Below are 24,878 nucleotides of genomic sequence, written 5' to 3' on the forward strand. Positions count from 1 at the left end.
GAGGAGGAGGAGGAGGAGGAGGAGGAGGAGGAGGAAGAGAAGGAGGAGGAAGAGGAGGAAGAGGGGAGAACAGAGCACCAGCATTCAACTCTCTGCTTCCTTACTGCAAATGCAGTGTGGGCTGGCTTGTTATGTCATCAATTTGACACCAGCTAGAGCTATCTGGGAAGAGGTACCTCAACTGAGGAAATTCCTCCATCAGACTGTCAACAGGCAAGACTGTAGGGCATTTTCCAGATGAATGTGGGATGGGCGTGGTGCATCTCACAGGGGCGGTGCTACCCTGTGAGGGTGGTCCTGAGTTGTATAACAAAGCAAACTTACCAAGCTCTGAGGAGCAGGCCTTAGTAAGCAGCACTTCTCCTGAGCCTGCTTTAGTTGCTGCCTCCAGGTATCTGCCATGACCAGGATGTCCCTCTGTGATGGACTGTCAACTGTAAGGTGAGATTAACCCTTTCTTCCCCAAGACGCTTTTGACCATGGTCTTTATCACAGGGTAGGAACGCCAAGTGAGACACAGGATGGCCAGCTTCTGCTGCATTGCTCCCTGCCCCCCAGGGAGTGCATCCTTAAACCATGAAGCAAAAATAAACCCTTCCTGCCTTAATTTGCTGTTGTTGGAGTGACAGAAAAAGCAGCTAATATACATCCCAAATTTAACATGCCTAAATTGGAACCCCACAGAACTTTAAAAACAGCCAGTCTTCCCCTCCCTCAGACGTCCCCTCAGTAAAGAGCAACTCCTTGACTCCAGCCGCTCAAGCCACAGAGCCACTCTCAACTCCTCTTTCTTTTGCTCTATACCCAGTCTGTCAGGAAATCCTGTTCCTCTACTTCCATAACACACCCAGAACCTGACCACTTCTCCACACTTCCTCACTAGCCAGCCTGACCCAAGCCACCGCCCTCGCTGGCCTGTGTCATTGGAAAAACCTCTTCATTATTTTCCTCTTCCTGACTTTGGCACCACCCATTCCATCTCAACACAGAAGTCAGAGAATTCCCCTGCCTTTTTTTATTTCAAGTTTCCCCCTTATCTATTTGATATTTGTGTTTGTGCCTGCACAGAGGAGGCAGAGAGACATGTGTACTGACCACAAAGCCAGAGGACAACGTGCAGAAATCAGTTCTCTCCTTCTACCAGGTTGGTCCTAGGGATCGAACTCAGGGTGTCAGACTTGGCAGCAAGCCCTTTTACCTGCTGAGCCATCTCACTAGCTCCGGAGAGAGTTCCTTAAGCTGTGTGATTGACAGTTGCAAAATGCCCCCAGTTAATCCTGCCACATCACGTTCATGCCTTTACACTGTCCCCTTCCTAAGTGAACCTGGGTGGGTTCTGCATCACCTTAGCCAACAGAAGAAGGCAGAAGTGATGTACTTCCTGGAGACTAAAAGGCTTTGCATCTTCCACTTGGGTCTCTTAGATATTGTTCTAAAAAGAAGCTGAGCTACTCCAACAGAGGATACAGAGTCCTATGGAGAAGAGCCACAGGAGACTGGTCACTATGGGCATTACACTCATCCCAGGTCAGTGCAGTCACAAACAAACAGAAAGCAGAAGAGAAAGCGTCCAGCCATGAGAAGTCACTGAAGGCCAAGGATGTGACTCAGTTGGTAGAGTGCTCAACTAGCATGCACAAAGCCCCATATTTGATCCCTGGCACTGTTTAAACTGTGTATGATGGTGCACACCTGTAACCTCACGCCCTGGGAAGAGGAGGTGGAGACAGGAGGATCAGAAATTCAAGGTTATGCTTGGCTACAAAGAGAGTTCAAAGCTGTCTAAGTGAGGGTCACTGTTGCTATGACCAAAAGCAACTGTGGGAGGAATAATATTTCACTTCCACTTCCATATCACTTCATCATCAAAGAAAGTCAGGACAGGAATTCTAACAGGGCAGGAACCCAGAGGCAGGAGCTGATGCAGCGGCCATGGAGGAGTGCTGCTTACTGGTCTGTTTCATGGCTTTCTCAGCGTGCTTTCTTATAGCATCCAGGACCACCAGCCTAGGGGTGGCACCACCCACAATGGGCTGGTCCCTCCTGTATCAATCTCTAAGCAGGCTTGTCTACTGCCTGATCTTATGGAGGCATTTTCTCAGTTGAGGTTCCCTCCTCTCAGATGACTCTAGCTTATGTCAAGTTGACATAAAACTAGCCAGCAAAGAGGCCAATCTGGGCTCACGAGACTCTGTCTCAAAATAACAATAATTATGATTACTATAGTAGACTGTTTCAAGCCACTAAGTTTTGGAGTGATTTGTTAGGCAGCAAGAGATTTCCCACTATAAACCATCACTTAGATCACTCGGCTTGTATGCAGGACACGTTCACTGGTCCTCAGTTCACATCTGGAACCAAAGTCATTGTAGGAACAAGGTTCTACACGATCTGCATCCCCCACTTCCTGTTGCCATTATTCAGAACACACTTCTTCCACCCTGTCTTAGCTCACCCCATCTCAGGCACATTTCCTTCATTCCCACCAGTCACTTTCTCTTCTCGGGAGTCTCAGCATCTCCTTCCAGACTGTTCTTTCCCACTACCACATGGTTCTGTCCTTCACTTGCTTCTGGTCAGTACTGAAGCATGCATCCTAGTGAGGGTCCTATATCCCCTGGCCCCTTGAACCCTCATCCTATGTCTTTTTCTCATCTGTTATCCACACAGAATGCATCTTCCTCTGCCATACATTTATTTCACTCCGTGCAGATATTGTGCTATTTTGTTTAATACAATCCCCCCCCCCCAGTGTTTAGAATGGTATATGTCACACAGGAAATACCGGGATGTATTTGATGGGGACAGGGGTCCTTGCTGCTCCTCCTGGCTAAGACTTGGCCTCAGATCTACCTCTCAAGATCTCAGACACATCAGAAAACGCATTCCCTCAGTTCAGGGAACCCAGCTTTGGTTGCAGGCACAACTGGAACCCTAGACTTCCTACCGGTGAGATGGTAAGAACAGAGTGGTGCCAGAGACTCAGAGGGTGGGGGACAAGAAGACCTGAGTTACAGCAACCAATTGTATTTTCCAAAGATGAGAAGATCTTGTCATCACATGTTCTTTCAGGTCCTTGATCCTCTCATCAAAGGATAGACACTAGGGATCTGAAGAGATGACTCAGCAGTTAAGAACACCAGCTGTGTTTTCAAAAGACCCAAGTTCGGTTCTCCAAACCCACACTGGACAGTTCCCAAATACCTGTAACTGAAACTTCAGGGAAATTGACACCCTCTTCTGACCTTCTCAGGCACCCAAACAAACACACACACACACACACACACACACACATACTCATAAATCAAAATAAATCTGTTTTTCTCTGTTTCTCCAGCCTGCTATTTTGAGCAACAGGTTAGAGTTCAAGGGAATACATCACTTTCAAAGTAACTTTCCAGGATCAGAGGAGGCACGATGGCTTCCCTGGCTGCTAATGCTTGGAATCCAACCACAACGTTGTGAGGGGAGCCCAGGCTACACAGAGAAGACATGGGCAGGCACTCCAGCTAAGTTCTCATCAACTGCCAAGCAGCTTGGCTTCCGGGATCCAGCCCTCCCCATTTGCCTACTTGACTTCAGATAGAAAACACGATGTCACCCCTCCTGCTTCCAACCTAGTCTTGCCTAACTGAAAAATCTGAGCAAAACAAATGCTTTCGTTGTTTTGAGCGGCCAAGTTTCATTACATAACCATAGTAACTAGAACAGGCTGAAAAGTTCATTTACCTCCACAGTGAGACCGCAGGTAAGCAGCCTCCCATCTTACTGCTGCGAAGACTGAGGCTCACAAGGTCAGTGTCTTGCCCTAGATCATATGACTAGGAAGTATGGAAGCAGAAATGACAGCCTGGGCTTTCAGATTCCCCAGTGAGCACTCTTTGCCATGCCCAAACTCTGGCTGCTTCATCCTGAACACAAAGCCCCCCAAAAGTGGGACTGTCAACATCCAGCCATATCCAGCCAACAGGTCAGCAATGGTTGAGCCCCTGCATCAGGCTCCTCTCAGGGACAAGCCCCTTCTCCTCTGAAGGGCAGCAGCTCTAGGAAGAGGGCCAAGGAAGAGGTGTGAGCCAAGACCTGCTGCGAGTGTGTCTGGATCCTAATTACCGGCCGGGAAGTCCACTTCCCTTGCCAAGAGGCCCTAAGGATAGGAGATGGAACCCTCACACCTGCAGGTGGGCCACAGGGCCCGAACAGAGCCCCAAACTGGACTTCATATGCTCAGGAAACTTCATTTCCATGGAACACAGGAAAACTTGGTCTCTACCAATTTGGGAGCAGACACACTGTACTGCCAAAAACCCCTTCTTCCCACGCAATGTAGTTACAGCAACTAAAGTGAGAGAAAAGCTATGTTCGGCCATACGCCCAGGCACACATACCCTACGCAATCATCTTCAATCCCTGATACTCAGGCATAGATAGTCAGGTAGACAAGGACACAGGGTGCATATAAATTAACATAACTCAATATGTATGTTTAATACATAATTCAACCTGAATATACATGTGTATAGCATTGCACACATGCAAGAGTATACATACATACATACAACTCATTTACTAAAATATATCCACTTATGTGCATGAACACATCAGTATACACACACACACACACTAGCATGCATGCCCATGTACATACACACATAAAACAATTTTTTTTAAGGAAAGGAAAGAAAAAAAAAAAGAAGCAAGATCAACAAACCTTTCAACTGACACAGGAAAAGGGAAAGAACGCTCAGCTTACCAAAATCAAGAGTGAAAAATCAGAGTGAAAGGGCACTGATATCAATCTCACAGAGATCAAAAGGATTATAAGGAAATACTACGGGCATTTATATACCAAGAATTAGATTTATCTAGACTAAATTAAAAAAAAAAATCCTAGAAAAAAGTGAAAAGTATTTCTCTAAACAAAAGATAAAGACCATTACAGAAAACCACAATCAGTCAAAATTCTGGAGCCCAGTCCCAAGTGATATTCTCACAACACAACCTCTGCACCTAAGGCTCAGGGAGCATTGTGAAAAAGCAGGCAGACTGATGACAAGAGCCAGAGGGTCAGGGGTTCACTGTGAGACTATGTCTCCTAGGATGTCAGCATGTCAGAAAGCCTCACCAGAATGGCTGCCTAAGCACGAGCTGAGCGAGGAGAACTCTAGGCACGCCGTGGTGCACGGAGAAAGCTCGCAGCGCCTCGGCCCTACACAGAGGCTACAGAAAGCTAAGGGATGCTGGGAGCAGGAGAAACGCTCATCCTGCTGGGCGCGGTGGCGCACGCCTTTAATCCCAGCACTCGGGAGGCAGAGGCAGGCAGATTTCTGAGTTTGGGGCCAGCCTGGTCTACAAAGTGGCCATCCCAAAAAACATGTGTGTGTTTGTGTGTGTGTGTGTGTGTGTGTGTGTGTGTGTATGTGTGTGTGTAGTTATACAGACTAAGCAGGTTATATATTTATGTGTTTAAGAGCATACACAGTAAAAGTGGAAATGATGGAATATTATAATCCCCAAAATAATTTTAAAATTAGTTAAACTAGTAAAATTAAGTAAAAAAAAATATTAGTAAAAGTAGCAAAACTCAGTCAAAAAGAAACAGAAAAATCTGAGCTGACCTTCAACAAGTAAATATTGAGTCCATAATCAAAAACCTCCCCCCAACAAAAGCCCAGAGCCAGATGGTGTCACTGATGAATTCTATCAAATGTTTAAAGACAAATTAACACAGATCCTTCGTGCACTGCAAAAACACAGAAAAGGGAGAAACAGTTGCTAGGTCATCCTGAGGCCATGGCCCTAAAACACAGATGCAAATACACATATCCCTAGTACCCCCACACCCTATCCATACAGATACAGAAATCCTCAACAGACTAACTACCAAGTCACATTCAGCAACAGAGGAAATGAGTATGCACTGTGACCATAGTAGAAGATACCCCAGGAATGCGAGGTTGGCTAAACATGTAACTGTCCATCGTTGTATCACTAGAGGAACAGCCACTTGATCATCTCCCACCAGCCCCTCTGCGCTCACTTCCCACTCTATGTTAATGAGGGTCGGGTTGTCTCCTTGCCTTTCCCCAGACCCTCCAGATAACCCCTGGCTCAGGCCCTACTCCTAGAACTCTTTTCTTCCAAATATCTACATGATTCGCCACTCCATTCCTGGCAACTACAAGAAGGAAAAGAGGAGGAGGAGAAGCCACCACAGCACCTCCTTCTCTGGACCCCCTGGCCTCTGTATTAAATAGGAGTGTCTTCTCTCATCCGCAGCCACTCTCTCACTATCTCCCTTCTCCACTCTAGATTTTTCTATGTATTTATCATCACCTGAAATAGTGTAAAAGTTTTACTTATGCCGGGCGTGGTGGTGCACGCCTTTAATCCCAGCACTTGGGAGGCAGAAGCAGGCAGATTTCTGAGTTCGAGGCCAGCCTGGTCTACAAAGTGAGTTCCAGGACAGCCAGGGCTATACAGAGAAACCCTGTCTCGAAAAACAAAATAAAACAAAACAAAAGGTTTTACTTATGTATCTGTTTGTTTACTTGCTTGCTCTGAGGTGGGGTCTTGGTATACAGCCCAGCCTGGCCCTTTTGTCTCAGTCTCCTGAGTGCTGTGATTTAAAGACAGCTGTACTATGCCCTGCTACTCCTCGTGTATCTTGCTTGCAGTTTGTTTCTCCCGCTAGAATGTAAATTTCCTTGGGACAGAGATCTTTGAGCCCTTATATTCACGGGTAGCATTTGAACTAGGAAGCCAACGGCCAACACTTAACAAGCTTGAATAAGTAAATGGATACAAACAATTTACTTTAAACTGCTCTTTCAGCAAGCAGGGAAGACTCCCATCTTACTCCCACATTCCTGATAGTGTACTTGGGGCTGGAGTGCTGAGAAGGGGAGGAACCCAGAATTCACAAGCTGGGGCTGTGAGAGTGTCAAACTGGGTATGGTGGTACACACCTTTAATCCCAGCACTTGGTGGGGTAGAAGCAGGCAGGTTTCTGAGTTCATGGCCAGCCTACATATCATGATCCAAGACAGCCAGAGCTACACAGAGAAATCATGGGGAAAGAGAGAGAGAGAGAGAGAGAGAGAGAGAGAGAGAGAGAGAGAGAGAGAGAGAGATCAGAGAGAAGTAAGACTATGAGTAGAGGGCCAGGCCACCAATAAGAGAAGGCTCCAAGAAGACAATGCTAAGCTGACTCTGTCCTGGAGGCCAAGAGTGATTGAAAGGGCGTCCACTGGGCATGCTCTAGGAATCAGGAAGGGTAAAATGCAGAGGAGGAGGTGCCAATGAGGAGGCAGTTCATGTGGAGCTTTAAATGCCAGGATGAAGAGCTGGACCTTCTTTCAGAGAACCAGAGAGCTATGCAAGGCTTTAAAGCCGGCAAGACTCACGGCATCTAGAAGCTTCCCAGACCATGTGGGATGAACAGCTTACGGCAAGGGAGCAGCAAGATGAGGAGAGCGGGAATTGACTCTCGTGGAGGACAGTCCTAGGGAAAGCTAGTAGGCTGACATAGGGCAGGGGAGAAGAAATGGGTCGGAGCGGTGGGGCTGGGTAGAAAGGGCTTCTTGAATGAGGGCTGGGAGGGAAAGAGCCTCGGCTTGTATCTTAGGTCAGAACTTCCAATAGGCCCAGGGCAGCAGCACAAAGCTGTGGAGAATGAGGACTAGAATCTGACCATGGAGACTCGGTCTACAGAGCATCCCGACAGCCAAGCAGCTTCCAGCACTGGAAGATGGATGTCTCCTTGCTTTGAGCACCTTCCTGCCCCTCCACGCTCAACCAGGACAGGCCTGGGAGATGAGTTAGGGTTCTCCCAAGTGGCTTGATCAGCTGAGTCACAGTGCCACATGTCCTAAGACACGCAGCTCTGAAGATTGCCAGAGTACAGGATAGAGGACATCTGTGTCCCCAAAACATAGCCAAGAAGCAGCCTGCCAGAGCTAAAGAAGACATTAGCATGAGCAAAACTGGCTGATGCAGGAGCATGCCTCTAACAGGGCTCCCATTTGCCAGGGACTCTGTCTCCTTAAAATCTTAGTCCCTGTGAGTCACACCAGCTCTCACCAATAGAAGGGACAGTCCCCACCACCCCACCCCACCTAGACAGCAAGCACGAACACACCTATTTACTCTTTGTTGCTTTCTCTGGGCCTCAGTTTTCTGGTCTGTCACGGGGGATGAGAAAACCCTTCCCACAACTGTGTCAAGGGGACGATTCAGTGTCAGGTGCCCCTGTGAGAGGGACGTCAGGCCTCTTCCAGACTCCAGGAAGTTCACAGAACACCCCCCCCCCCCGTGCTGGCTAGGTTTATGTCACCTTGACACAAGCTAGAGTCATCTGAGAGGAGGGAACCTCAACTGAGAAAATGCCTCCGTAAGAGCCAGCTGTAGGGAATCCTGTCGGACATTTTCTTATTTAGTGATTGATGGGGGAGCATCCACTGTGGGAAAGGACACCCCTGGTCCTGGGTTCTATAAGAAAGCAGGTTGAACAAGGCATGAGAACAAGCCAGGAAGCAGCACCCCTCCATGGCTTCTGCATCAGCTCCTGCCGCCAGGCTCCCCCCTCTGTGTCAGTTCCTGCCCTGACCTCCTTCCAGGATGAACTGTGATGAGGAAGTATTAAGTGAAGTAAACCTTTTCCTCCCCAGGTTGCCTTTGGTCAAGGTGCTTCATCACAGAAACAGAAACCCCAAGACACCCTCTGATGAGGGCCCAGGTGCACCTTAAGGCCTTGGCAACAGAAAAGGAGCTGCTTTTTGCCAACTGCCAGCCAGCGTGCCCGGGAGCAGGCTCCACATCATGCCTGGAGTACTTACTGTTTTTTTTTTTTTTCTTTCTTTCTTTTAGAAAATGTATTTATTTTATGAAGAGGGGTGTTCTGTCTGCACGTATGTGCATCATGTGCATGCTGGAGGCCTAGGAGGCCAAATCCCCTGTGTGTAGATTGCAGTTGATCATGAGCCACCATGTGGGAGCTGGGAACTGAACCCAGGTCCTCCGGAAGAATAGCCAATGCTCTTAATTGCTGAGCCTTCTCTCCAGATTGTGTGTGTGTGTGTGTGTCGGTGAGAGGGAGAGAGAGAGAGAGAGAGAGAGAGAGAGAGAGAGAGAGAGAGAGAGAGAGAGAATGAATGTGAGTAAGATAGACAAACCGACAGAGCCAGAGTTAGCACAGTGTACAAATGGCAGTGAGAACAACCTGAGGGAATTAGTTCCCTCTCTACCAAGAAGCTTACAAAGATCAAACTCAGGTCATCAGACGTGGCAGCAGGTGCCTTTACCCACTAAGCCATCTCACCAGCCCCCAGGGCATTTCTTGAAAGAGACCCTTTCTTGGCAGGCAGCGGTATCACACACGCCTTTAAGCCCAGCAGCACTCAGGAGGCAGAGGCAGGAAGAGCTCTATGAGTTCAAAGCCAGCCTGGTCTACAGAGCAAGTTCCAGGACAGCTATGGGTACACAGAGAGACCCTGTCTCAAAATGGGGGGGGGGAGAGGACAGAGAGACAGAGACAGAGAAAGATAGACAGAGAGAAGACCCTTTCTTTTCTTTTCTTTTCTTTTCTTTTTTTTTTTTTTTTTTTTTTTTTTTTGGTTTTTCGAGACAGGGTTTCTCTGTGTAGCCCTGGCTGTCCTGGAACTCACTTTGTAGACCAGGCTGGCCTCGAACTCAGAAATCCGCCTGCCTCGGGATTAAAGGCGTGCGCCACCATGCCCGGCGAGAAGACCCTTTCTTAAATGAGGACAGAAAGAAACCAGCCTTTCTCCCTGGCAGAATACCTGCTAAGTTCAGACTCTCCTAGACTAAGGCCACCTCAAGGGCCCCTGCTGTCCTGCCCATGTTAGTTGACATTAGGAAGTATGGGCTCTGGGGTCTGAATCCTCTTGGGGAAGTCTTAGGGTGGAGTGCTAGAGGGAACAGAGTGCAGTGTGGGAAAAGGAGAGGGACCGGGAGGGTAAAAGGACAGTATACAGGGGAATTGTGAAGGCCATAAGGGTGTCCTAACATGGCCTGTAGGACAGGCACGTCCTGCTAGAGAGGTCACACCCGCCTCAAGTAATTAAGCAAGGTCAGAACCACAAAAGTGTTCCCAACCCTAGCACCTAGGCACCTGTCCCTCAGAAGGCAATGACCGAAAACAACTCATTCCTGGGTGACCCTTGTCTGTTTCTGACATCCTTCACCTACTCGGGCCTGTAGGAGTCAGAGTCATGGGGAGAAGTGGTACTCCTGCAAAGGACTCGAAATGTGACAAGGAGCTGAGCACACCATGGGTCTTCTCTTCAGGACTATGGTTTTTTTGGACCTAGAAAACAGCCTTATTCAGGGGCAGAGTGGAAGCTGTGATTTAAGCAGAACCAGGCTTTCTAGTCCTCAGATGTGACTGGCCGCCAACAGTCACCAGCACTGGCTAGAGGACAGTATAAAATCGTCACCAACTTACTCTCTGAGTCTAGCCAGCTCAGTGGCCCTGAGGCCTACGGACAAGGGTCGAAGCTGGTATCATCCGCCCAGAAATAGCAAGCCCTTCCCACTTGGCGGGACAGGGATGGGGTAGGAGGGCAAGAACAGCAGCATATTGGGGCGGGATGCTTGATAGTCTGGAGACGCTGTGGAGGAGGAGAACTCTAACTGCAGGAAGAGAAAGATTTCAGACACATCGAAGAGGAACGATGCCCTTAGCAAACAGACACTAGCAAAATCCCAGGCAGAGTGTGGGACGCAGGAGGGACTGGAATGGGGACCAGGATCTGGAAAGCTTATGTTGGCCATAATTGTCTTGCAAGCAAGGTCTGCGCCAGCCATGACCAAACTTTCTCATCTAGAACTCGGAGAACATTCCCCTGCCTCCATAGGTTCACACCACACACTAGGACAACTACCCCTATCTCTATCCGGACTGTCAGCCAGGAGTCCACAGGGACGCAGTCCAGAGCCAGAAAGGAGCTTGAGGTCGTATCTCGTCCCTGCCTGTCTTCTAAGGAGATCTCCGTGAGCCTCTGTACACTTACTGGGAAATGGGGCTAGAGAGGTAGTCTGGAAGGAGTGGCCAGTGCAAATACCACAAAGACACAGTCAGTGTGCAACCTGTGTCCTCAAGGGCTTCCCACCCACTCCCAGAGGGGACCTCACTTACATAGGAGGCCAGGAGGGTCCGGGAGGCCAAGATGAGAGCCAGGTAGAGGCAGGGAGCTGTGGCAAACAGACTAGAAGCACAGATGAGGGGCTCAGCCCTGGGGTTCACCTTCTTGTACCTTCTTGAGGCCTCTGCCCCCAGCATGACACCAATAATACCAGTTGCCACGGTCAGTGCCCCAAAAATCAGGCTGATAGGAAAGAGCAGAGAGGACTGGGTCAGACCTGCATCGCATCGCTGCCTCTGGGCCAGGTTACCTAACCCAGTTACATGATCTGGTACCATGAGGCAGGAAACAAGCCCAGAACTGTAGCTAGAAAGCTACATCAACCTTGTAGGGACCTCCACCCAGGAACATTCGCAGTGACCTCCTCTATCTCTCACCACTCCAGAGCCCCACTCAGAAATCTTAATTTTAGGGCCCCACCCATCCTTACTGCTTAGATGACTGGTGTGTACTGACTCCCGTGATTCATAGCTCTTGTCTGGGCACTACACACATTCACCATTTTCGTTGTTAATTTTGGGGGTTTGTTTGTTTGTTTGTTTGTGGAGATAGGCCCTTGCTATGCCTTGGCTAGCCTGGAACTCGCTTTGTAGACCAGGCTGGCCTCTAACTCACAGAGATCCACCTGCCTCTGCCTCCTGAATGCTGGGATCAAAGGCGTGCGCCCCCACGCCTGCACATTCACCTGCTGAATCCCATCCATCGGCACCCTGGCTCCGCATCCTTCCAAGCATCTCCAACAGCACTGCCTCTCCCACCCACTCTCGTACCCACTTCAACGCCATCCGGCTCTGACGGAGACTCTCTCTACACAGGCCCTCAGAAAGTGCTTCTTAAGACACGATGGGCTGTGTTCCTTACTACTCTCTGACCAAATCCTCTCACTGCTCTCAGACACCCAGAGATCTGGGCCCAGCCCCCTGGTCTTCAGGCCCCAGCTCTGCTCTTTTCTTCCTCTGCCCCCTCCCTACCCCTGTGCATGCTTTCATTCCTGCATCTGCAACACTCTGCGGTAGCTTTCTCTGACTTGCTTCCAGAATTCCCAGACGCACAGATGCAAAGCTGAGAAAGGAGAAGGCCAGTATCAGACAGCTACTAGGATCCGTGCAGACACCATGCTTCTCCCATCCATTCAAGCTCTTATAAAAGTAGTTCCAAGGTCTCACTGAGGCAGTGACTGGTATGGGCTAACAGCTAAATCCAACCAGGCTCTCCTAGCCCCTTAGTGGCTCTCTGGTGTCTTCTTTACAAGCCCCTGGCCAACATGATGGGACTGGTCCTGCTGACCACTGTAGCCTCCTCTCTCAGTCCCTCATCCCCTTTGCACAAATGACAGAATCCTCTGAGCCAGTCTCAGGATTTCTGGCCAGCCTCTCTGCTTTTCTCTGCACTGTTCTCTGGAGCTCTGGAGCCCCAACACACGCCTGTCTCCGCCCTGCCCCTGCCGTGCCCTTTCTCAGACACCAAAATTACCCCCATGGTTGGCTGAGGAGGATGGCTCAGTCAATCAAGTGCTTTGCTACTCAAGCACAAAGACCTGAGTTCAATTCCCAGCATCAGCATACATGACAGATGTGATGATGTCATGCTTCTATAATCCCAGCACTGGGAAGGCAAGATGGGTAGACCGGTGAGGATTTCTGGCCAGCCCAGCCCAGAAATCAAGGAGGACAGCTCCTGAGCCGTGACACTGAGGTTAACTCTTGGCAACCAAATACATACATACACCCACACTCAGGGAAAGAATGTGACATGTGGGCTGGCAAGATGGCCCGGCAGGTAAAGGGGCTTGCTGCCAAATCTAGTAATCTAAGTTTGATCCCTGTGACTCACCAAGATAGAAGGAGAGAAATGACTGCAAGTTGTTCTCCAGTCTCCACACACATATGAAAACACACACACACACACACACACAGTAACAGGTTTATTTTGTTTTATTTTTATCTTATGGGTGTGGGTGTTTTGCCTGCAGTTATGTCTGTGTATCACATGCATTCCTGGTGACAGTGGAGGCCAGAGAGGACATCTAAGCCCCTAGTACTAGAGTTACAGACCATTATGAGCCACCTTGGGGGTATTGAGAACCAAACTCAGGTCCTCTGGAATAGCATCCAGTGCTTTCCCCTCCCCCCCACCCCCGACAGGATTTCTCTGTATAGCCCTGGCTGTCCTGGAACTCGCTTTGTAGACCAGGCTGGCCTTGAACTCAGAAATCTGAAGGCGTGTGCCGCCACCACCTGGAGCATCCAGTGCTCTTAACCACTGAGCCATCTCTCCAGCCCTTGTAACAATATTTAAAGTAAATAAAATTTGAAACAAATGTAGCCATGCAAACCTGGATCTCAGCAAACTGAGGGCAAACTCATCAGCCTCATGAGCATCTGTCCCACAAGCTGACAGGGAACATGGGGACCAAAGAAGTCGGGAACTTGCCTTAGGTTGTCTGACTCAGCCTTTAAAGGACAGGGCCAGAGGTCCCCAGCCCTGTCCCACCGAGCAGAAGCCTGCATTTATTTCCCCGAGTCGTGTAGTACTCCTCGCAAACCTCCAAGTGATGTCCGTCCCTGAGTGTCACTCTGAGCCGTCCATGGTAGGCTCTGAAGATCTTTGAGAGACTTGGGTAGATTAATCTTTCTGCCTGGGCTGATTAACTTTTTGGTCGACTCAACACAGACTAGGCAGAGTCCTATATGCAAGAGAGACTGGAGGAGTGTGTTCAGCAGCCTCAACTGCGAGGACACCTCAATCAGATCGGCTACAGGCAAGTCTGTGGGACATGCTCTTTCTTTCTTTTTTCCAAGTCAAGGTCTCACTATGCAGCTCTGGATGTTCTGGAACTGTGTAGTCCAGGCTGGCCTCAAACTCACGGAGATCCACCTGCCTCTGCCTCCCAGGTGTTGGGATTAAAGTTATGTACCACTATGCTAGGCTCTTTTTTGTTTTTTAATATTTGTTTTTGTTCGTCTGTTGTTTGCTTGTTTGTTTGTTTGTTTGTTTGTTTGAGACAGGGTCTCACTGTATAACTCTAGCTGTCCTGGAACTCACTATGTCCACCAGGTTGGTCTCAAACTCACACAAATCGGCCTTCCGAGTACTGGGATTAAAGGCATGCACTACCACTCCTGGTTTATTCTGTGTGTGTGTGTGTGTGTGTGTGTGTGTGTGTGTGTGTGTGTGTGTGTGTGCCTGTGTATACATGTATGTGCACTGGTAACCATGGAGGCCAGAAGAGGGCACTAGGTCCCTGGATCCCTTGGGGCTTGAACTAAAGACAGTTGTGAGCTGCTAGGGACCAAACCCAGATTCTCTGTAAGAGCAGCAAGTGAACACTGAGCTGTTCCTCCAGCCTCCAGCATCTTCTTGATTAAGGATTGCTGTGGGAGGGAACTGGACCACCCCAAGCAGATGATCCTGGGTTCTATATGAAAGCAGGCTGAGCAAGCCACAGGGAGCAGGCCAGTAAACATCCTCCTCCATGACTCTGCCTCAGTTCCTGCCTTCAGATTCCTGCTCCCATTCCTGCCCTGATTTCCTTCAGTGATGGACTGTGACAAGGAAGTGGAAGAGGAAATAAACACTTCCTTGCCACAAGATGCTTTTGGATATGTGTTTCCACATCCATAGAGCACGCTAGGACACAGCCTCTCCCTCACACGCATCTGGGGCTGATCCCAACCAAGGAAGTTGTAGTAACCCCAACACAAGGATTTCCTACCAGTCTTCCATGGGCTAAAATCATAACTTCACAAGACATTCTAGTCTCTGGAACCTTCTAGGGAAGAACATACTTTGCAGATATTAGAACCTAGCATGGAATGGCCACCCTCCCTTAGTCAGGTAAACCCTAAACATAGTCAGTGGGGTGACCTCCAGCCCAGAATGAAGAGGACTTATCATGCGACCTTAAAGGCAGAGGTTAGAGAGCTGTGGCCAAGAAAGGCTACCAACCACAAGGGCCAGGAGAGGCCAAGCTCCACAGAACTCTGAGGGAGCGTGACCCTGCGCAAGTTGACTTGGGCCCACTGAAAGTTCCACCTCCAAAACCACAACAAAACTAATTTCTGGGTTTTTTTTGTTTTTGCTTTTTGAGATACAGTGTCTCTGTGTGTAGCCCTGGCTGTCTTGGAACTCTCTCTGTAGACCAGGCTGGCCTGAACTCAGAGATCTGCTTGCCTTTACCTCTTATGTGCTGGGATTAAAGGCATACACCACCACTGCCAGCAATTTCTGATTTTTTTTAAATTGGGCTTTTTTTTTTTTTTTTTTTTTTTAAGTACTGGATTTGGAATTCAGAGCATCTGCTCTATCAGCTCAAATGCCCTTTTCTTTTATTTTTTTTTTGTTTGTTTGTTTTGCCTCATACTAGCCTCATACACCCTATATCTCTGAATATGACCTTGAGCCTTATATGTATCACAAGCATGTATGTATATGTGTATGTATGTATGTATGTGGTGCCATAGCGCACAAGTGAAGGTCAGGCGACAACCTGTGGGAGTTGGTTCTCTCCTTCCACTCTGTAGGTTTCCAGGTCATCCATCTTGACAGCACGTGCCTTTACCCACTGAGCCATCTTGCAGGCTTCACCCTTGAAATTCCAGATCCTCTTGCCTCCTCCTCCCAAGCACTAGGATTAAAGGCGTGAGCCACTGTGCTGACTTTGTGCAATTCTGGAGATGAATGCAGGGCCTCATACACTCCAGGAAAGCTCTCTACTCCTGAGCCGCATCCCCAGCCCAGGCCCACATTTCTGTTGTTTTAGACCATTAAGTGTGTGGCCATTTATCAAGCACAAGAAACAAATGCGTCCACCGGTTCTTGCACAGATGGTGTGAAGGAAGGGGCACCAAGCCAGCGAGTGGGAGCTGAGCAGAGACAATGGGTTCTGAGAGGATCAACACCTGGAGCTGTCATCCTTTGGGCTGCTTAGGAATCTATCTTTGCCACCAGAGAGGACAATGACATAGGGGAGCAAAGACAAACCTCACATCTCCACGTGTTTATTCACAAGAGTTCTCTGTGCACCTCCTATATGCCAGAAAGCCCTGTCAGCTAGGGGTTGGGAGAACAATGTGCAAATCACTGACAGCACCAGGCAGTCTTCAACGGCAACAGGAACACGGGGCTTCAGAGCCACACCTTCAGGGTTAGATAGGTGATTTAATAAGGACTGGAAAGATGGCTCAGCAGATAAGAGCACTGACTGCTCTTCCAGAGGTCATGAGTTCAATTCCCAGCAACCACATGGTGGCTCACAACCATCTGTAATGAGATCTGACGCCCTCTTCTGGTGTCTCTGAAGAGAGCAACAGTGTACTCACATGAAAAAAAGAAAGAAAGAAAGAAAGAAAGAAAGAAAGAAAGAAAGAAAGAAAGAAAGAAAGAGAAATGTAATAAATAATGATGAAGGAAAGGAAGGAAACTATGGGCAGACATCATACTGGGGCAGAAGGGCAGACATTCAAGAAACCACACAAGCTCCCTCTGGGCACCAGGGAGTAAACAGAGGCAAAGAAAGGAGGCTGGAGAAGAGGAAGCAGATGCTGGTGTGACCAACAGAAGACCCAGCAGAGGAGAGGATAGGGCTTTAGAAGTCCAAGAAGGGCCTGGAGAGATGCTTCATGGTTAAGAGCACAGGCTGATTTTGCAGAGGGTCAGATTCTCAGCATCCACGTGACCAATCACCAACATCTATAAATGCCAGTTCTGGGGAATCTGATGCCCTCTGCTGGCCTCCTCAGGCACTGCATGCATGTGGTGTACAGACAAACATGCTAGCAAAATACCAATATACAGACATTTTAAAGTCTAAGAAACTAGCTGGGCAAGATCAAAGACAACAAAGGGATACAGGAGAGAGAGCATGACACCAGGGATAGGGGCAAGGAATCAGGGTATCAAGGAGGAGAGGAGACAAGGGAGGTGGGCCTAGGAGATGTTCTTGACTCCTGTCAGGAGGTCACTGGAGGACCTGACAAGAGATGGTGGGGATAGCAGAGGAGCCCAGCAGAGCCAGAGTACTGGCCAATCAGGAAGTGAAGTGACAGCTCTAAGAGAGAGTGAGACCCCTCCCACCTATCAGCAATTCTCCTGGGTGTCTAGATGCACTGACGGGTCAGAGAAGAAATGAACACATCCCAAACATCCCTAAGCCAGAGACATGAAGAATCTCCCCAGTGCCTCAATTTGCAATCTGCAAAATGGGATGACCTCACAGAAGATACTTGGGGCCCCTTGGAGGGCAAAGGGTAATCACCTAAGATTCCTATCATCCCCCTGAAGCCCCACAGAAGCCTCAGATCCTTCTCCCTCTGGTGCCTTCTGATCCCCTACAATAGCCACAGAGTAGGAAGACAGCGATTCCAGCACCCAGAAAAGTCAAGGGGGATGTGATGTCTGTGACCACACACAATTACAGTCTCATTCAAAGCTGGAAACTTAAGCCTGCCCTTGGGTCCAAACCTCAGCCATCTTTACAGATTGCCTGAAGGACTGAACAGGGGCTCACCAACTCCTGAGAACTGCCCCCATGAACCAGGCCAGTGCCCTCCAGCCCATCCTCACCTGTCCTGGCTGTGGCAGTGCTCCTGGAAACAGGGAAGCTGCAGGCCATGCACCACTCGAGCTTCAAACAGAAACTTGGGTGCCCAGAAGCCCAGAGCTCCGGTCACAAAGGCTATGGCTGTCACTCCAAGGGTTGAAAACACAAAACTCCAGCTGCAAGAGAAAGTGTCCTGGCTGAGGTCAAGATAGGGCCAGGACTGCAAGTGCCTGACCCCCGCCCCAGGCATGCAGGATCCAGCCTGCCTAACGACCCGAGCTGCCCTCGCGTTCCATGCTGCAGTGACTCATGTGGCCTGAGAGCACAGTGAGGCCTGCTTCCCTTCGAGACCTGAGACAGGGGCTCATGTTGCTCTCATAGAGCTTGAAGGGGTGGTCAACAAACTCCAGCAGCCTAGGGAAGCAGGAGGGGCTGGTGGAAAGATACATCCAGTGGATAAACGAACACGGCACAAGGCTCACACAGCCTGCCCTGTTCCCAGCCACTCTTCCGCCACAACCAGAGGGGACCAAGTCACAGAGGGGCATTTCAGTTGGAGAGTGGAGCTCAGAGAAGGAAGAGGGCCATGGACGATGAGACAGCCCTAGCTAGAGTCAGAGATGTTGGAGTCGTTGAGCCAGACAAGGGTTTCTTGGGACTTGCAACAGAGTCCAGGGACACTTACTTTCTCCCCAGGTATCTGACATCCTCACACCAGCTGCTCCTCGGAGCCCTCACAGCCACTTCTCCCTGTTTCTCAGCTGCTCCTCGGGGTACGTCTGGAACCAGCAAGATGAGCAGAGCCAAGGCCACGGCATCCAAGCAGGGCATGAGCTAGGGAAAGAAGGCCGTGGGGCTCAGGACCAAAGTCTACCACAGCTAGGAGACAGGAGATGACTGGCCACAGGGTCTGACTCTACTCTAGCCTTGGCTCCAAGGGGCTGGCCATCTGTAGAGCTGTCCCTAATGCTTGTCCTCACCCTTACAGAGACACTATAGCCTCTCTAACCAGTGTCATTTCCTTGGTACCAAATCATTGCCCAGTACATACTCCCCTCTACTGGGAGCAGGGAGCCTAAGATGATTGAAACTGGGAGCTCAGACCACAAGCCCTTTCCTTGGCTCATGCGTCCATTTGCCAGCCCAGTTCCACCCTGCCATCCTCTCCTGGCACCTCTGCCCATATGGCATGGGTCTCACTACATAGTCTGGGGCAGCTTCAAACCGCTCATAACATGAGAAGGCTCCTGTTCAAGGCAGATCAGGCCAGATTCCTTGAAGCTTTTTTTTGCTTCAGGCTTCTGTCTCTGCCTTCGGTGACAATTCAGCAGAGATCTGCATGCAGGACCGAGCTCCAGACCCCTCTACTACCCAGTTCCCTCCTCTTCTGAGTGGTCCAATCCCTGGGAGCCACAAACCAAGGGCTGCCCAGGTATGTTCCCAGTTGTCCTGACTCCACTTCCAAGTCTCCCCAGATGGCAGTCCTTACAGCTGTTCTGTGCCTGGCCTGGCCTGGAACTTTCTCCTTCTTGCCCAAATAATCCTTAAGAGTCCATAGGTAGCTTTAACTTTTACAGCAAGGGAAGCCTAGGCCCCAAACAAGGAGGCAATTTGTTTGAGGCCACACAGCCAACAAACAGAGCAGTTGGAATTTGACCTCAAGGTCACAATTTCCATAGCCCATGTTTCCCATGAGGCCCCAATGGGACAGCAACCAACACCCCCCACACCCCATGGCGTCAAGTACAAAGCCAAGTGGCTAAGGCCGCTGGAAAGTCCCAGTCGGCCCAGGGGGTAAACGTAGGGACAAAAAGGAAGTGAAACTCACTCGGAGGGCCCACCGCCAGTTCCCTGTCAGCTCGGCCACAGTTGATCCCAGCACATAGCCCAGACCACTGCAACAGTGGGAGCAAGAGAGACAGTAGTGAGGGATGGAAGGCAGGGTTCAAGGCAGTTTGACTACAAGGAACTGGCTCCCCTGCCCAGGGAGATAGTTCTCTGCAGCCTCTGAGCCCATTCCCCAAGAAAGGTTAAGTTTTGTGTTACCCTAGGTCTGACCCCTAGTGACCTCTGGCTCTGAGCCCAGGCCCTGTGGCATTCCCTCCATATAAGGATCTGCATATCCCACCACCAACCCCACCCCTAGTTTCCAAAGCCCAGCCCAGATTCAGTCAGGTTTGGGAAAAGAGGGTCAGAACTCAGGAGCCTCCCTGTAGGGCTGTAAAGGACACATCTTCACTGGTCTCCCAGAGCTGCCCTCCCCAGTGAGGCCACACTGCCTCTTCTCACTGAGATCCAGGAGCATAGTCATCATCGCTAACCTCCCCCTAGCCCACTGAGTGGCAGCATTGTCCCCATGCACACAGCCAAGGAAACAGACTCAGAGACACAGTGATAGGGAAGGAAAGAGCAATGGTGGGATTCAGATCCCAGTCCTCCCGGTTTGGTCTTTCCTATGCCCAGCACAGCCCCTGTTCTGATTCCTTCAGCCTCAGTTTACCTCTTCGGGAAGTGGGTCCAGGAGTGATACCAACCTTCCAACAGGGATGAAGATGTAAAAGACAGCCAGTGCACAGGTCCGCTGGTCCTTCACGAAGAGGTCACCCAGGACAGTGGGTGCAATGGTGGAATAGCTTGCTGCACCAGTACCCACGATTCCCCGGGACAGGAAGAAGAGCCAGGAATACTGGATAAGCCGGCACAAGACCATGGTGAGCTCCAGAGATTTCTCATGGGATGAGGGGCCAGGGGGCATAAAAGGGACCTCGTGACAAAGGCCCATAGGGAAGGAGGCACAAACCAGGACTGCAAGTGTCCCTCCACTCCCAATTCCAGATTTCCAAAATCACACGGATAACCCTACTGGTGTTTATAAACACTGCTTGCCCCAGAACACAGGGGAGCCCTTCCTCTGGGTCTCTTTGCTAGCCAGGACAGTTTTCTAAAACAGGACTTATTACACCAACCATCCCCACCCCCCACAGAACCCACCAAAGTGGGAAGCAAAGTGGAGGGCCAAAAAGCCTCTGGTTAAGAAAGTCTAACAGGTTGGATGTAGTGGTGCATGCCTTTAATTACAAGCACTCAAGAGGCAGAGGCAGGCAGATGTCTGTGAGTTTAAGGATAGCTTTACAAAGCAAGTTCCAGGACAGCCAGAGCTACACAGAGAAACTCTGCCTCTTTTTAAAAAAAAGAAAGAAAGAAAGAAAGAAAGAAAGAAAGAAAGAAAGAAAGAAAGAAAGAAAGAAAGAAAGAAAGAAAGAAAGAAAGAAAGACCATCTAAAGGGCTAGGTGGATGTGGTGGTACATGCCTCATGCCTTTGATTTCAGCATTTGGAGGGTAGAGACAGGCAGATTTCTGTTAGTTCAAGACCAGTTTCTTCTATTTGAAGATACCAACTCAGCCAGAGCTACACAGTGAGTCACTGTCTCAAAAACAACAGCTGGGCATAGGACACATGCCTTTAATCCAGCACTTGGGAGGCTGAAGCAGGCAGATCTCTGAGAGTTGGAGACCAGCTTGGTGCACATAGTGAGTTCCAGGATAGACAGTGCTATATAGAGAGACCCTGTCTCAAAAAAAATTGAAACAAATGTCTAATAGCCTCCCTACTCAGGCTTAGAGGTTGTACCACAGCTCTCCTCCCGGCCCTGGCTGTACAATCCCTGAGCTGGCTTGGGCCAGAAGGAAGCGTTGAGACAGCTGGATCAGGGGGGAAGCAGATGAGGAAGGCCCCAGGGACTGGGCAGGGATGTAGACCCTACCTGGTAGGAGATGAAGGAGCTGGAGAGGCCAGCCCCTGACCACAGCAGGATCCCGAAGCTCAGTATGGCTTTGCGGTTGTATCGGTCACCCAGGTAGCCAAACGCGGGTGCAGACACCAGCAAGCAGCTGATGAAGACTGAAGGAGACACACAAGAGGCAGCCTGGAACCACCAAGAGGGTGACTGGGAAGACAGCCCTGCTGGCCCAAGGAGGAGGCCTGGCACAGATGCCACAAGCTGGCACCTTGGCGATGGGCCCAGAACAAATGAAGGAAGAGATTAAAAAGTTAAGTCTCCTATTCCTGGTCCATTATACAATCCACAGCCCAGCCTGTATGGCACTGGGCACGGAGCAAATCTCAGCTCTTTTTTTTTTTTTTTTTTTTTTTTTTTTTTTGGTTTTTCGAGACAGGGTTTCTCTGTGTAGCCCTGGCTGTCCTGGAACTCACTCTGTAGACCAGGCTGGTCTCCATTCACTGATCATAGGTGATTGACATTTCCTGCGCCCAGTGAAGGCCCAGCTCAGGTCCTAGTCCCTCCCACTCTCCCATGACCTGCTGTAGAACTTGGTTAAGCAATATGCAATTGTGAAAATTAGGCCGCTTTTGACCTATAAAACCAGCAATTTAATATGGTTTAACCTAATACTCCACAGAGAGTGATCTCCGATGTCAATGGTGTTTAAAATTTTAATAGCTACTTGCAAAATAGGGCTCCAGAAAGGCCGTATCAATTTACACTTGTGTAGAAGTGCATGCTAGAGCTCTTGCCACCACTTGATATGAACTAGAATTTCATTTTTGCCATCTAATAAAAATAAATGGTATCTCGCTAATTTTTCTTTGAGACAGGGTCTGAGGCCCATGTACCCTCCTTCTCCCTATGTAGCTGACAGTGACCCTGATTCTGTCTCCTGACTCCAGCTCCCAGGGATAGGAGTATACACCACTCTGCATATGCCCCCTCCCAATACCCCCATACACCACTCCCCCACACCACCCCCATACACCCACACACACCATCCCATATACACCACCCCATATACCCACACCATTCCATACACTACCCTGCATATGCCACCCCTCCATACCACCCGTCATGTAATACTCCCATACACCATCCCCCTTACATCACCCCTATACACCATCTCTCATACACCAACCCACAACCCACAACCCACAACCCACATCCCCATGCACCACCCCCAGTATTCCTGATGATGTTTTATTTGTCTTCTTCTGTTAGAGACAGAGTCTCCCTATGCAGCCCTGTTTGGCTTGGAGCCTACTAGGTAGCCAGGCTGGCCTGGAACTCATGGAGATTCATCTGCTCTGTCTACACAAGTTTGTGCCACCAATTCCAATTCACTGATGTTATTATAAATCTGTGTTGTTTTCGTTCTCTCTAGAACCACTTAGTCCTTCATATGCTTCAAGCTGACATTTAAAACATTTTTAGTCAGGCATGACAGTACACATCGGTAGCCTCAGCTTGGGGAACTACAAGCAGAAGGATCAAGAAAGAGTTCAAGATCTTTTGTTTGGCTGGTTGGTTGGTTGGCTGTTGTTTTGGTTTTGGGGACAAGGTTTCTCTGTGTAGCCCTGGCTGTCCTGGAACTCACTCTGTAGACCAGGCTGGCCTCGAACTCAGAGATCCACCTGCCTTTGCCTCCTGAGTGCTGAGATTAAAGGTATACACCACCATCTCCCAGTTCAAGATCATTCTTGGCTGTATAGTGAGTTCAAGGTTGGCCTGAGTTGCATGAGACCTTATCTCAAAACGAATACATTAATACAATTTTTTGAAAGATGGATCAGAGTCACAAGCACTTGTTCTTGCAGTGGACCCAAGTTCAGTCCCTAGCACTCACATCAGGCAGCTCACAACTGCCTGTAACTCTAGTTCCAGAGGATCCAGTGCCCTCTCCTGACCTCCAAAAGCACCAAGCATACACATAGCACACATACACACATGTAAGCAGATCATTCATATACATAAAATAATAATAAATCTTTAAAAATACATAAAGCAAGGCATGGCGTCACACACTACTAATCCCAGCAGTCAGGAGGCAGAGGCAGGAGGAGCTCCCTGAGTTTCAGGCCAACCTGCTCTATAGAGAGAGAGTTCCAAGCCTGCCAATGTGACATAGTGAAACCTTGTCTCAAAAAGCAAAACATAATAAATGTAAACAGGGGCTGGAGAGATGGCTCAGTGGTTAAGAGCACCGACTACTCTTCTAAAGGTCCTGAGTTCAAATCCCAGCAACCACATGGTGGCTCACAACCATGCATAATGAGATCTGACGCCCTCTTCTGGTGTGTCTGAAGACAGCTAATAAATAAATAAATCTTTTTTAAAAAATAATAAATGTAAATACATTTTTAATAAAAATAAATAAATAAAACATTTTATCTGAAGTTGAAGTAGTTAAAGAAAACCAACCCTATTACATCTATGCTGACCATGCACAGACATTCCTCCTTTATCTCAGCCCCTGAATGAAACACTGTGACAATAGCTTATGTAGATCTGTATTGGGTATCCTGAGCCATCTGGCGACGACCTGAATTTAGAGGAAGATGTACTAGAGGAGCTGTAAACAGTATGCTTTTTTTTTTTTTTTTTTTTTAAGACAAGGTCCCTGTATATAGCCCTGGCTGTTCCAAAACTCACTCTCTACACCAGGCTGGCCTCAAGCTCACCTGCCTCTGCTTTCTGAGTACCTGGATTAAAGGTGTGAGCCACTGCACCCAGACCCTACCTCTTTTTTATTTTAGACAGGATCTGTCTCACTGTGTCATACTGGTTGGCCTAGAACTCATTAAGTAGGCCAGACTGGCCTGGAACGCTGGAGGCTTCTCAGACTAAGCAGCAGTAGGGGTCCTGGAACTGGTCCCTAGGTACTGAGGGATGACTTTATCTTTGTAAACAGTATATCCATCAAGCACTCTAAGGGGCAGGTGCAGTTCAGTTTATAGGAAAGACCGGTCATGAAACCCAAGCGGGAAAGTCAGCCCTGCTTGGCCGTCAAATCAGACTGTGAGGAAACTGGTGCCTTGTCTCCTTTTACATCAAAACCCGGGTGTTGATACTTATCTCAGAGACCATGATCTCATTTCTGGAGTTAGCATACGGTCACGAACAGAGCTGGCTAGATAAGGCCTGGATCCTTGCCAGGGGTGAGTGGCTTGGTGGGAAGATCATAGAATGTCTCTGTGAGTGAGCTCTCGGCACCCCAGGCCTCCCTGCAGAAGCCTTAGCAATCCCCTCTGCGTGGTACCCTGAGTTTAACAGAGAGGAACTCATGGATGCACAGCCTCTTCCCACTTCAGATAGTAGACAGATGAGCGTACAGGAGTACAGGAGTGGAGTAGGGGTGGGAGACAATGGCGAAGGGGAACCACCCT

The 24,878-nt window shown here is 49.2% G+C and overlaps 1 protein-coding gene across 2 annotated transcripts in view; it reads right to left on the minus strand.

The window, feature by feature from the left end:
- The window catches only part of Spns3 (sphingolipid transporter 3 (putative)), a 50,023-nt gene that overhangs the window by 20,031 nt on the left and 5,114 nt on the right, over positions 1-24,878 (minus strand). For both annotated transcript variants that reach the window (XM_021213401.1, XM_021213402.1), the window contains 6 exons: positions 21,469-21,605; positions 20,238-20,389; positions 19,532-19,598; positions 18,389-18,537; positions 17,727-17,879; positions 11,156-11,345 (listed from right to left, as the gene is read on the minus strand). In XM_021213401.1, coding sequence (XP_021069060.1) covers positions 11,156-11,345; positions 17,727-17,879; positions 18,389-18,537; positions 19,532-19,598; positions 20,238-20,389; positions 21,469-21,605 — 848 coding nt within the window. The remainder of the gene's footprint in view (positions 1-11,155; positions 11,346-17,726; positions 17,880-18,388; positions 18,538-19,531; positions 19,599-20,237; positions 20,390-21,468; positions 21,606-24,878) is intronic.

This window comes from Mus pahari, chromosome 14 (assembly GCF_900095145.1).
Source record: "Mus pahari chromosome 14, PAHARI_EIJ_v1.1, whole genome shotgun sequence".
Lineage (NCBI taxonomy): Eukaryota > Metazoa > Chordata > Mammalia > Rodentia > Muridae > Mus > Mus pahari.